Source organism: Mytilus galloprovincialis, chromosome 14 (genome assembly GCF_965363235.1).
Source record: "Mytilus galloprovincialis chromosome 14, xbMytGall1.hap1.1, whole genome shotgun sequence".
NCBI lineage: Eukaryota > Metazoa > Mollusca > Bivalvia > Mytilida > Mytilidae > Mytilus > Mytilus galloprovincialis.
This window is the reverse complement of record NC_134851.1, coordinates 50,828,118-50,842,503: the sequence shown is the minus strand read 5'-3', so window position 1 is coordinate 50,842,503 and position 14,386 is coordinate 50,828,118. Positions and strand designations below refer to the sequence as shown.

The 14,386-nt window shown below is 31.4% G+C and overlaps 1 protein-coding gene across 7 annotated transcripts; it reads left to right on the top strand.

The window, feature by feature from the left end:
• Positions 1 to 1,231: 1,231 nt before the first annotated feature.
• LOC143059697 (protein phosphatase 2C-like domain-containing protein 1) lies at positions 1,232 to 13,332 on the top strand. Of its 7 annotated transcripts, none has more exons than XM_076233250.1 (8): positions 1,232 to 1,339; positions 4,656 to 4,790; positions 6,074 to 6,094; positions 6,465 to 6,482; positions 8,973 to 10,169; positions 10,559 to 10,660; positions 11,774 to 11,997; positions 12,558 to 13,332. In XM_076233250.1, the coding sequence occupies exons 2-8, from the start codon at positions 4,658 to 4,660 to the stop codon at positions 13,056 to 13,058; spliced, it is 2,196 nt and encodes a 731-aa protein (XP_076089365.1). In that variant the 5' UTR covers positions 1,232 to 1,339; positions 4,656 to 4,657; the 3' UTR covers positions 13,059 to 13,332. The 7 variants fall into 7 exon arrangements, with proteins under 7 accessions (XP_076089365.1, XP_076089364.1, XP_076089369.1 ...); XM_076233249.1 differs by having other exon boundaries at positions 4,653 to 4,790; XM_076233253.1 differs by lacking the exon at positions 1,232 to 1,339 and adding an exon at positions 1,357 to 1,375.
• The last annotated feature ends 1,054 nt before the right edge of the window (positions 13,333 to 14,386 follow it).

The following is a 14,386-nucleotide window of genomic DNA, read 5'->3' as shown; positions in this document are numbered from 1 at the left end:
GTTATCACATGGCATTCCGGTGATACTCGGCAAATTCCGGAAAATACACCTTAATGCTACGTTTTCAGTGAAAAACATTACAAAGTAGTGTACAAAACAATTATATGAATACTGGAAAGTATATTGTGTAAAATAATTAAATTAAATTAAAAAAAAATTATTAAATAAATGCATTTTTTAAGTTTTTCTGAAACATAATTTAGAAAGTTACTTTAAAAAAAGTTGACTTTTCCAAACAATTTTCATTATGTATATTGTTGAATTGTTTTTTTGTCGATTCGTCCATCCTAAAATGTTTTTTTTTCTCTCTGTTGAGGCATATGATAGAAAGATTTCTTATTGAATGTATCAAATTTTGGGTCCGACGTCCGTGAACTTTTTACTCTTCCAAGATCTTTTCGGGAACCACGTAGAAGGATCAATATATGAATCTGTTATTTTTCTCTACTGTTGAAGCATATGATAAAAAGATCATAACATGTCATTTTTCATATCGCATGTATTATCAGCCCTCGGTCAATATCAGCCCTCGAGCCATGCGGCTCTTGGGCTGATATTGAACCTAGGGCTGATAATACATGCGATATGAAAAATGCCATGTAATAATCTGATATTATTTAATATATAAGATATCTTATTTAATAAATCAAATATCTCAATTAATATATAAGATATCTCATTTTGTTATTAAGATATCTCAATTAGTTTATAAGATATCTTATTTAACTAAATAAGATATCTCGAAATTGAATAAATATAATAACGGCGTGCCATAGCTTGGAGTCAAGTCTTAACTGCATGCATGTTGTATGACCATAAAAGGCTAAAATACTTGAGTATACCAATTTAAGAGCTTAAATTTCCCATAAACAGGATGTTTCACCAAAAAAAGATGATTAAACATGATTACTAACATCAAATTTGACTTATTTTCATTTGAATAGGTACAACTTCTAAAAAATGGATTTCTGATGATTGTCTGTAATAGGAAGTACACCACTAATTCATGGTCCCATTGCTTTCTATGTTAAATTCCTCCATTTCAAGCAGGCACACCTCTCTTGTTTTAAGTTCAAATAAAGTGGCAATCATTGCATTTCAAAGCAACACTTTATGGTGTCTTGTACTGAAAAAATCAACATACATTTAATGGCATATAAGAAAGAACTGGTTCCCGGAACTTCGAATTAGTGGTGTTACACCTGAAAGCTGAACTCCGGAAAATAGACCGATTATGCACCGGGATGGTTCTTAAATTAGAAATACTTACTTTGCTTTGTTTACACTGACGACGAGAAGCTGAACACTTTTTCATCAAATCTTACATCTAGATTTCCCAGTAAATAACGCAATAACTATCTATGTATATTCAAACGTTTGTTGTCTTTATCTCATTCAAATGATTAAATTAATGTGCAACACAAATCTGCATGCATGATTTTGCCAAGCACCTAGCTGTGCCTGTCATGCCTGTGGCTGTGAATCACCTTCGACTGTTCGGAAGTGAGTGTTCGGCTTCATAAGTCGAAACCACATATTTTATAAATCAACATATTGTTCTGAATTTTTGTTTGTAAACAAATCTGGCAATTTAAGTCATGTAGATAGACAAGATATATTGTTACATTAGCAGTAAGAATACATGCACCTTATCACTCTTCCTGCTGATGTAGATAGACAAGATATATTGTTGGCAGTGTCTGCACGTACCCCCATGCGGGTACAAATAGTCAAATTGCCATTCATAGGCTAGGCGTACCCAAACCTGGGTTAAACTAGACCCCTGCTGTTTGTGTCGAAGTATCAATCAGCGGGTGGCCAGACTCAGCATCCGGGTTTCTAATAAAATGCCATCGGATCAGGAATGAAACGTGAAATATAAACGGAAATTATCGATAATTTGGGGATTTCGTGTAGAACGAGTGAAGAGTATGAAAAATACAATTTTCAAATTGTATTTAATAGATAATAATACATAATAAACATTGCAAATTACAGGGGCGGATTTAGGCGGGGGCGTGGCGGGCGTGCGCCCCCTAAAATTTGCAAAGCATGGGTTGTCCTCAGCTGAATAAAGTATCTGAACAGACGACGAATATTAATGTCGTCGCATTGCATCTATTTAACATTCAAAGAACTATATATAAAACAATAAGTTTAACAGAATCAACGTGATTTACTAATAAACTGACTTACGGTTTATTTATAAGTTCTATAAATATATTATACTTCAAAGAAAGGTGTCAAACGCGGTACTGTGTTTGGTGAAAAAATATCATAGGCTTTTAGCAGTTCAAATAAAACAATTGTGACAGGTTAGTTGCGGATTTTATAAACAATTTCTTGGATAATCGAAGTTCAAAAACATCCGTACCTCACTTTCCCACGAAGAAGGCGAAAGTGTCCTACCCGCGGTTGGGTTGGTTATTTCATCATGGCACGGCCAATAAAACAGTCCTGTTTAAATTCTTTCTTAATGAAATATAGGAATACTGGTTCAAGCGAAAGTCAGTTTATTAATTTGTATCATTATTTAATATCTCTGTATGATATCAATATGTTTCTTACTTTCAACCTGTAAAGTTTGCTGAAGCATACATACACGGTAAAGGCCCCAACCCGTACTACCGTATTACATAGGATCCCACGAAAATAAACATATCTTCGCAAGGACCTCAATCTGATTTTACTGTTTTGCGGTAAAAATGTATATAAAAATTTTGACACGACCTCCGGAAAAAAAAGAGAAAAATTAAGAAAAGGCAATTAAAAATCGCTGGCAAAAGTAGAATTTTTTTTTTTCGAAATCTTATATTGGTTGGTGAGCTATTATTGAGTCAATCAATAGAAGCTCGCAGATTTCTTGTTAATTAGGTGATTGAAGATTGTAAGGGGTGGATTTATGCGGGTTTAGCTTGAAACTTTAATTTCTCGCTAATTTTACCACAAAATATTTATCTCTCACTACGCTTGGCAAGATATCTACATTGCACCCTCTCATAAAGAATATTTCAATAATTTCGATTTTTAATTTAAATTTGCGCCCCCTCTAACTGAAAATCCTGGATCCGCCCCTGAATTAAATGCACAGACACTGATGGAACATGAAACTGTACAGTTCCTGTAAAAGAATAACATGATACTATTATAAAATATAAATGCAAATTTAAAGAATTAAATTTTACTGAATTTGAAAGTACCCATATGAGATTTAAAAATAATCTTCTTAGTAAAATGTAAAACAGAAACTGAAAATTTAAACATCTTCAACTACTAAAATTAAAGCTTTGATGTCTATACAAAAATTAAAGAATCAAGTAATAATGTAAAATTAAACCAATTTTAAAAGATTCATACATATCCAAAAGGATTGTGTTGGCACATATTTCAATTTATTTTCTGTCAAACTTTAATTCCTCTTTAATTTTTGTGTTTCTAGTTCTCGACTGATAGTTTTGAACAAATTGTTCCAATTCATGATAGATAACTTTGAAATGTCTTCCCTTCATGTATATCATGATCACTCTCTTCCAATTTAAGAATATTTATTAACTGAGAAAAACTGTTCACTTACCTATATATAAATATTTATAAAACTTCCCAGTAGTTTTAATTAATTATTCATTAATTGTGACAAATTTCGTACATTTTTCACGTTTCATTCCCGATCCGATGTTCATTATAAAACGGGATATGCGTACGCGTAGCCTATGTATTGCAATTTGACTATTCGTACCAGAAAGCGGGTACGTGCAGACACTGCCTATATTGTTACATTAGCAGTAAGAATACATGCACCTTATCACTATTCATGCTGACCCGAGAATCGGTCCCTTTTGAACTATTGATGTCATACAACAATCACTTTTTCATTGTGGCGTCAGATATTTTGTATTATGACGTCAAAATTTTACGGGAACCTGTGTGATGTCCAGTAATGGTGGACAAATAGCGATAAAGTCACTGGTGTATGGCGCATTCAAACTAGTCTATAGTATAGGGCAGTTTTGGGATACGGCATCATATAGTAGTTAGTTGAAACTATCATCTGACTTTGATCACCATATGACTAAAATGTAGGCATCCTTACTTCCAACACATGTTTGGTCTTGTAGTGCACAAAATATTTGGAAAATTAAAATCTAATAAGTTGGTCACCCTTAAGTGGTAAGGGAATTAAGATAACATATTAACATAACATGAATTATTTCTAAACTACCCTGCAGAATGATGATTCTGAAAGTGCTTGAAACTTTGAAAGAGCAGAGATACTGGCACGCCTAATCTATCTGGTAAATGACGTCATAAAGGCGTTTGAAATTGTCAATACGAGTTTGAAATAAAAACCTAGTTTGCATTGACAAAATTATAGAGAATCATAGTTCAAAGACTAATTTCTTCTAAGAGATAAACCAACCATGTTTTTCCAGACAAAAAAATATCAATCAGTTTGACTATTCACCTCCAACAGATTTATGACCAGTAAGAGAAAACCAGGACCTTGTGTAATGCAATAATATTATAATTATCCACTGGATGTATAGGATTGTGGACCCAATAGTGTTTTGAAAATAAAATCAATGTTAAATACAGATGAAGACAATTATCCCTACAATGTTTACATTTGTTCATGTTACAACTTTTTGTTTTAGTAGAAATGACATCTGAATCTGGGTCAGTAGAATATCATCAGGCCACACAAGCTGATGAGGAAGAAGAGGAAGAGGAGTCTATAGACATTTTAGATGGACCAACACAGGGTCTTCAGGGACATAATGTCAACAGATCAGGTAATCATAAAATGATGTAACTTTATAGGGAGACAAGAATTTTGTGAAATGATAAAAAAGCAGTCATACAGATCAATTTAGGGCCAACATGATGCTATTAACATACCACACACTAACCTCCTTGTTAGTAGGACTTTGGTTCTATCTATGATAACTAGATCTGCTGTATTAAGACACATATGGTACATGTATGTTCATAAATGGAACATATGAAAACTAAATAAGGATATATTTTATTGTTAATTGTATATGATTCCTGTGTTTGCTGTGTGGTATGTTCCATGCTAAAATATGTAAAGAAAATGAGAGAAAGTCCCATTGGGGACAGAGAAAAGGATGAAGAAAAAGCTAATCAGGTCACAATACATTTTGTGCACAAAAATGTCATATTTGTTTATGATGTTTTCTGCTTTATACAGATAGGAATATGCTGTTATGATCTGTCATTTCTTTAGGGACTTTCCTGTAGAATTTCCCTTAGGAGTTCAGTATTTTTGTATTTTACTTTGTCTGAACATATTTGTAAATGCAATATTAATCTTTATCATATGCTTTTTCCATTGAAATTTGAATAATTTAGTGCAACCTGTGGTTTATATAGATTTGTCATTGATATTGGTATTGAATTTCTATTTTTGGTAAATTGTTTGAAAAAAGATGGCAGAATTTTTCTTGTGGTATCAATCTCCCCAAAAAAGTTACTTTTTATCAAAATATTATTTAAAACTGATAATTTTGATAAAAAAATAATGTTTAAAATTATTTCATATGTTTATGAAATTTGTATTAAAATAAATCATGAATTGGAAACTCTCTTCTTAGCCTACAGACATCAAGGTATCATTTTAAAACTAACAACTAAATAAATTTAGGTGCTTATACTTACAAAGTATATTAATCTTACTAAGCTTATTATTTTATGAGTATTATAATTATTATGTTGGTACTTTTTTCCTGCTGTTCCAGATGGACAGCTATTTTTTCATCTTCAAAAGTTATTTGCTATTAAATAAATCATTATTCATTGGAACCAAACATGAAGATACAAAGACTGTTCATGAAATGTTATATATATATATCTGAAAAAGTGTCTCATTTTCGTCTAGTCAATTTGAAATTTTAAAAAAGAAAGTTTTGTAACAAATAAAATAACATTAGGGAGGATGACAATAATAATAATAATAGAGTTATTTCCCATATGTAAAATTATAAAGGAATTTGATATTGATCAACACAACCTTATAATTAGTTAAACTAAACTCATTTATCTTTACAACATGCAGCTGTGGCCATTGTATCAGGAGGTAACATTTTTGTTAATTTATGGTTTACTCAAATAGCTTAGTGGACACTGAGTTACATTCTTATTTTGGTAATGGTATAGAGCAATCATTGGCTCAAAGATTGTTAAATATGCACATTTGTGATATTTACTGAGAAAAAGAACTTTGTTTTATAGTGTTAATTCTTGAAATAAGAGATATATTAAGAAAGAAAATAATATTGAGATAAAAAATATTGAAATATTATCATTGTTCTTCAAAAGTGACAATGTTGTGTATGTGTTGTCATAATACAATTTTGTCTTTGATATATGATATTAAAAAAGGAAAAAAGCAAAATATTTTATGGTTTAAGATTTTATTTCACTTAATTTTATGGGCAAACATCCAGTGGTTAAACAGCACAAGAGTAAGTTTTTACAATGAAAGGCATCTTAAGATATCCATAGCAACCAATAGAAAAGGGGAGAAACTTGATTACTGAAAAAAGTTTGATGTCAATGGATAGATATTTGCATTGCTTTACACAAATTTGTTCTGCTTGAATTTTGTGCAGTCATAGACAGTTATAATTCTGTCTAAATGGCTGAAAAATATATAATTTTAATGAGGTACTCAAAATGTATAAATGATAAAAAAGATTTATTTAGAAAAGAATATATATAAAAAAAGTTAGAAGTGCTGTTTAAATATTGGTTGCTGTAAACATGGATTGACTGAAGAGGCTTATAGGTGTCAAGTCTGAGCTGTTGTATAAAAGAGGTCATCCTTATTCGATATATATATTTCTTAGTATGTGCAGTCAGTAAATGTAAAAGTTAACAATGATTGTTTTGCACTGATGTCCTGTCTTGGTCTTGTAAAATAAGAGACTGCAAAGATATAATATAAACCATTTATAAGGATTGGAACTCTGAATCAGACCTTTGAAAATATATTAAATATTCTTAAATTTCTTTTATTTAAAAGAAAGGCAGCACAATAAAAGATATTTAGATTTTGAGAAAACACATTGTGATAAAAGAAAAATTGCATCAATTGCTGAAAAAAATTAAATGAAACAGAATTTGTTTGGGATTGATTTTGTCTATAATAATACAACAGCTCAGTGTGAAAGGAAGAGATATTATTAAGTTGAAGGTATTATGTTTGACTAAAAATGATCTATGTATTCATGAAATGCTTTTATCTAAAATTATAGTTGCAGGAAATAGAATAACACACTAAGAGTAACCAAGCAATGGAATGTTAGACTTGCTTTAATAGTAAATAGTATTGCAAATGTTTTATTCATGTTTGAAAAAGAAAATTTCCTTATTTTATGTTTAATTTTAGTTTATTTGCCCCATATCATCATATTTGATAAGGATTTTTCACCATTTAGAATTTTTTAAATGGAATTTGTTTTACAAAAGAAAGCTTTTAAGTGAAAACAATATACTCACATTTTCTGAATTGTCACATTTTATAATGAAAATCATTACAAGAATGTTATATGAATACCCTGACAGAATATGCTTAACAATGTCATAAAGAACTATTACTTTATGAATCATTGTAAAATTAGTAAGTGGATTAATTATTTTAGCGTTTAAGCAAATTAGATGTTGTAATTAGGGCTGTACCAAAAATAAATGTATGGGGGGGGGGGGGGGGGGGGTCATTTAAATGTTAAAGCAATCTTTCTTAAATAACCACCACCCATCAAATTTTAATAAAAGTGCCTTCTTTCCACCTCATACAATTACTTCTGGAAAAGCCTTTATTCAATAACATGACTACAAGTTCATTTCATGACTATGTTGCTGAATGTTAATTATGAAAAATATTATGGCTACACCTGAAAAGTTAGTTTTAAGGTGTCCATAATTTTTGTTGAATACATTGATTACAAGGTGGCGATGATTTATTTGAGTTCATCCATTTCAATGTGGTTCTTAAGTCAAAGAGAGATAACTACTGTAGATTTCTGACTAATGTTGGTGTCAGTATAAAGTATGGACATTTACTAAATGAGATTTGGTTTTCATAAACATATAGACTGCATTAAACTGAATAACTGCATGTGGTGCATGTCATTGTGAATGTACTTAGTCTGATCAATAAAACACAAGCAGCTACAAATATGCATGTTACATATAGTTTGAAGTTTTTAGATATTGAACTTATAATTTGTTGATTAAAACTTTAATACAATAAATATATCATTATCCGAGAAACGCATGTTGTTTTTTTTTTTTTTAGGTATATTTGTTCAATCATTTAATTTTTAATTTTATACTTTTCCTGGTTGAATAGTCATATTATTGACTATGATGAAATTCAAATACATTGTTGTTGTTGATTTTATTACATTTGTAATATCTGTAGGCACCAGTTAATTTGTCGATCATATTTTAATTTCATGTCTGATGCATTTCATGCTGTGGTTATAAAGGTTTTTTTTTAAATTCTTGACTCCAAGAGAAAAAGTCCACATTTGCTTTTCAAAAATATATATTAGGAAATAATGGATTATCTCCCATTATTTAATCTAAAAGATTTCCAAATGAATAAATAGGTTATGCAAAATTCAAAAGCTATATCCTTCTACATTTTACTGGGAGATTATCAATAAATTCTGCGTTTTATCTATAAAGTGCTAAATGGCTCCATTTCTTTCATCAAACAATTATTTTATAACCAAATTAAATAGTTTTATTTTTCTAAAGACAAATGATGTGATTGTATTTAAGATTGGTTCTATCTATGAAAGTTTTCATTTTTTAATTTGTCTCATATTCCTTCTAAGGATATGATTTATACATTTTTTTTTATATATATGCAACATTCATTTATTTAAAAAAGTATTAAAATAAAAATGTATATAACCTAAAATTGATATTATTTCTTTTGATAGATACACCACAGACAAATCTTCCAGATGGGGAGACAACTCCTGATATTACAATTCTTTGTGAAAAATGTCAGGACTATGTCCACCTCCTACATCTCCAAGAACACAGGAAGTACCATAAAGCCCTAGCAACCATGAAATATGGCAAAAAGTTGCCAAGGCCACAAAATATAGAAATGCTGCTGAAAAGAAGAAATGTAATATTGAGAAAAATGAAGCAGACTGCAGCTAGTTTAGGAAACCACATTGAACCTAGAGAAATTCAGAAGATAAACGAAGCTTATGAATATTTAAAAAATGACATGGATGGAACTTTAGCACAGTTACAGCAGATGAGAGAGGACCTGGATGTACATGTAAACGGTTCAGCATTGAACTGTAGTCCGGATTGTGTTTATGCTGTTGGCTTTTGCTCCCATGGAAACAGTCGCTGGAAGAACCAGATGGAGGATACAAAAGTCTATCAAGATTCGTTTGGTGATGATAACGATAAATGTTTCATGGCCGTCTATGACGGATATCATGGAAGATTTGCATCAGATGTTGCTGCCTCTGAACTCCATCATATGCTGTTAAATGAAATGAAGAAATTTGACCCCAAAACTACTTCAACCAAGGCAGAAAATATGGCCGACAATATGGAGGATTTATCTAACTATAAATTTGATAGACCAACAACAAAAGAAAGTGAGAGGGAAGTACTATATGAGGGAAGTATGAACATTGTTGATCAAATTATCAAACTTTGTGAAACAAAATATGATGATATGATGACACCACGATCTGGCCGTTCATCTAAAGCTTTAGAATCTGAGAGGAGCAAAGAGCAGCTGATACCAATAGAAGAAGAAAAATCTGATTATGAGAAGTCACTTGGTGGGGAGAAAACTCCAAGGAACAAAAAACAACCTAAACCACCAATGTCTATTAAAATGGAAGAAGCTTTTAAAAAATCCTACCAACTTTTAGACATTTTGCTGTCATATGGAAAGGATGAGTGTTCCAGGGTGAGATGGAGTGGATGTTCTGCTACGACCTTGATACTGCACCGTATGGACCCAAATAAAGTAGATAGAGATTGGGTTATCTCCCCTGTGAAAGAGGAAGATGGTGAAAGTCAGGAAGAAGGTGATACATCACATAAACCTTCAGGATATGAGGAACCAAGGACCCTTGGTCTCTTACATTTAGCTAATGCAGGTTTGTGGTTTACTGTCACTTTTGTCTGTACGTAAAAACTTTTTATGTAACAAATATGTGCATGAAGTTTGCAAATCAAATGTTGAAGTATTTATTTCATATCCTTTTTTTTCAATATTTTCAACCTCAACTGCAGAATTTTACAACTGCAAAAATAACTTTTTATATGGAATAGTGTGCATGCACATTTTTAAGAATGACCTTCATCAGGTATAACTAAAGTCTCAAAACCAAAATGTTAGGAATCCAATTACATAAAAACATTTATGATCATCAAAAACAAACAGGTCTGCAACCAAACATTGCAAAGGTCTAGTAATATGATTTTGTGGATTTCTAAATGTTACAATAATTAGTATAAATCATTTGTATTCTCCACTATTTTTCAGGGAATGTCCATTGTGTTTTAGTAAGAGGTAATCAGCCTTACAGGATAACAAGAGAACATACACCAAATAATGAAAAGGAATTAAAAAGAGTCATCAAAGCAGGTTTGTATATAACAGTCTTACTTTCCTTGTATCAACAAAAGAGAAATAGATATGAGAGATATATAACTATACTTACATGAACACAAGATCATGGCAATGCTACAACGAAGAATTTGATTTCACTTTTTCCATGGTTTAATGATATGTCACAGAATTATTTTTGGAGAAAGATAGGATTGTATAATGAAATTAACAGTTATTCTGTCATGGACACAAGAAAAGTACATACAAAAGAGCAATGTACTGTAGTATCATCCCAATTTAGTATAAGATTGAGATTTAATGCCAAAACTTCTGATGAGATTATTTACTTGTTGGTTAAAAAATATGTAACACCTTATACTATGTTGTGCTCTTTCACCACTGTTCTATATTTAGGGGAGGGCTGAGCACTCACAAACATCATTAACCCTGCTACATTCTTTATGTGCTTGTCCCAAGTATGGAATTTGTTACTGTTTGGTTGTTGTTGGTTGCTGTCTGTCATATTTGTTTTTTGTTTAATGTTTTAGAATTGATCAGGCTATTGGTTTTCCAATTTCATTTGTTTCACATTTTGTCATGCCAGGGCTTACAATAGTCATATATACAGTATCAGTTTTTCTCACTGTTGAAGGTCATAGACTGACTTATATCTGTTTACATCATTGACCTTGGGTGGTCTCCAGTGGATCACATGTCCATATTATTGAAATGATAAAATCACACAACCAAAATTCATCCAAAAAGTACAAAACTCAATAAAATGACTGTTATAGCTTAATTAAGCCCTGGGGGTGTTTGGATATACGCCTGAGGCAGCCTATGGTTTGATATTTTATACACAAAATATTAAACCATAGGTACCCATGGGTAACCATAGGCTGCCTCAGGCGTATATCCAAACACACCCCCTGTCAATCAGAAAAGGATGTCGTATAAGGACACTTGCACCAGAAATTGTCTTTGATGTGGACTAAATTCCCCTATTTGTATGTGCATGCATTCTTACTGAAATAGGTTTTTAAGTTTTCCGGATCTTTGCTTTATTTTACCAATTACAGTATACAGCACTTTTCAGAGTGATCTATTGTTATATTTGTAGTGCATTGTACATTTTTATATAATTGACAGGTGGCGATATAAGTGAAAGTAAAAAAGAAAAGAGAGTAAATGGGGTTTTAAGTACCACAAGAGGACTTGGTAACCATGGTGATGTAAAGTTAAAGAAATGTGTTCTAGTAGAGCCCTACACCACATCAGTACCGATAGACCAGTATGCACAGTTTCTTATTTTAGCTTCACATGGAGTCTGGGAAGTGTTCACCCCACAAGAGGCCACATCTCTATTGTTGAAGGTATAATGAAATCAAACTATAACCATAAAGTATGTTTATTGAAGAATGTTTAAAACAATAGGAAGTGTCTGAGATAAATTCCTAACTCTTGCAGTGAAACTCTGTGGAAAGTAAAATGAATTTAAAAGTGTCTTTTTAATCATAAATTGTCTACATATATAACGTTAGATAAAGTAAGGTGAAAAGAATAATGAAGTCACCACTAAGTTTTCAGGCTTCAGCAATAAGCAGGTAAGCACACAAACCTAAAATGTTGTCACTTTTGACAAGATGGGGAAAATATGTGAAAAGGAAAAACAAGTGAAAAAACAAAGTTCTTTATAAATAATAAATTTTGATGTGGATCTTAATGACCACAATTTATTTATGTGTTCCTAGATGTTATGATTAAAATACAACTTCCTTTAATAATGTGAAAAAAAAATTATTTGTTCTTTTTAGTTGAAACTTAGGTTTTGAAATATGAAAAACGTTTTTTTATTTGAATTGTTGGTAATACATTGTAAACACACTAAGGACATATAATTCTCATATCAGTATTCTCTACTTCTATTTTTTAGTTGTTGCCTAGCAACTTTGTTCCAGTACCAAGTAAAATAAGTACTACTCTCCAACCTTTAATGGAAGACATAAATAGTCAACATATTACTACACCACATTCAAATTTCTCACCATCTGTTGCTAAGCAACATCACCATGACAACACAATAGATGAAAAAGAGGAGGAAAGACAGTTATCACCACTCGTTGATGAACGTCTTAGAAAAATTGAAACTAAGAGTCCAAACACTGAAGCAGACCTGAAAACTGAAATTGGTAGTCACATGGGTGACTCAGATGGAGAATCTGGAAATGAGGCTGATATAGAAACATATGGAGATTACTTATCAATCCCAGCATTCTCTAGAATGTCAATTATAAATCCCAATCACACCAGGGACACATATCATCGTGAGTTTGCCAAAGTTATGGCCGAACATTTAGTACAGGCTGCCTTGCAAGCAGGAGCTAAGGATAATATAACAGTTACTATTGCCTTGTTGCCTGGATGTGGTTTATAATCTACAGATTTATGATGAACAAAGGTTAATCTTCTTGCTGATCATTTAAGACAGTTCTTGTTGCTGTGAAAAGGAAAATAATGTGAAACTTTATCAGTAAACTCATCATAGATATCAGCCTTAAAATTGTGTATGCCAGTAGTGTGTTTTGTCTACAAAAGACTCATCAGTTGTGCCTAAACATTTAAAGACCAATCAGTTTTCAAATTTGCCTTAGTGAAAGTTGCATCACTATCACTATTGACAGTTGGTCCAGATGTAAAAACAAGTCAAAAATTCGCATAATATGTAAGATATAAGTTAGTAAAAATTCATTGAAAAACTAGGTCTTTGACTTAACTTTTATATTTACCACTCTTATGGAGTTTAGTTTTTTATCACATGATTTTCTCACATATGAGTGATAGGACAACTATATTTGTTTTACACATGAGTGCACAGTAGAAAGTCTGTAATATTGATATATTGAATTATATTGATACAAGAGGGTCATACAAGAAAACTTATATGCAAATTTAGAATAAGTGACCATTCCCTGGCTATTGAAACTGGAAGATATAAAAAAAATATTCCATGCTCTCAAAGACTTTGTAATAAGTGCAAAGTTCTGGATGATGAATCCCATTTCTTTTTATTTTGTAAAATAAATTATGATTTAAGGCATGTCATTTAAACAATTTAATATAACTCAATGCAAAGATTTTTCTGATAATCAACTGAAATATATCCTAAATCCAACCACTAGTCAGCAAGTAAAATCTTTAAGCTCCTTTATTAAACAGTCTATGGAACTGAGGACACTTGGCACTTGAGGTCATTTGTTGTATGAGTTTTATGTTTTGTTTTGTTTTGATGTAAATGTTAATGTCATCATTATATTGTTGTTATTACATGTAATTGCCTTTGACCCTCTTATGGGTGTAATTCTAATAAAGATTATGTTTATGTACCAGTAATATGAATGTTTATTTTACAAGTATCATATAAACTTAACATTAGCAATGTTCTTGGAAAATTAGGTCATGGTTTGATGAACCATGCCAGACAGACATTTTATCCTTATAATCATTCCTTACACCAAATAAAATGGTCATATGAACCCCGCCAGATAGACATCGAAACCCTACAATCGTTCCATACTCTAACTATATTTGACACATTGCTTGAAATATCTGAGAAAAGGAACAAACCATTACAAGAGTGCACACACTGAAATGTCTCGCCTTCTTTACTAATCATTGATATTACAATGTATGTTGATAGTCCTAAATGTAAAGCTTTATTACACTGTCACGTAAACTTAACATTAATCAAGAAAACTAAACATT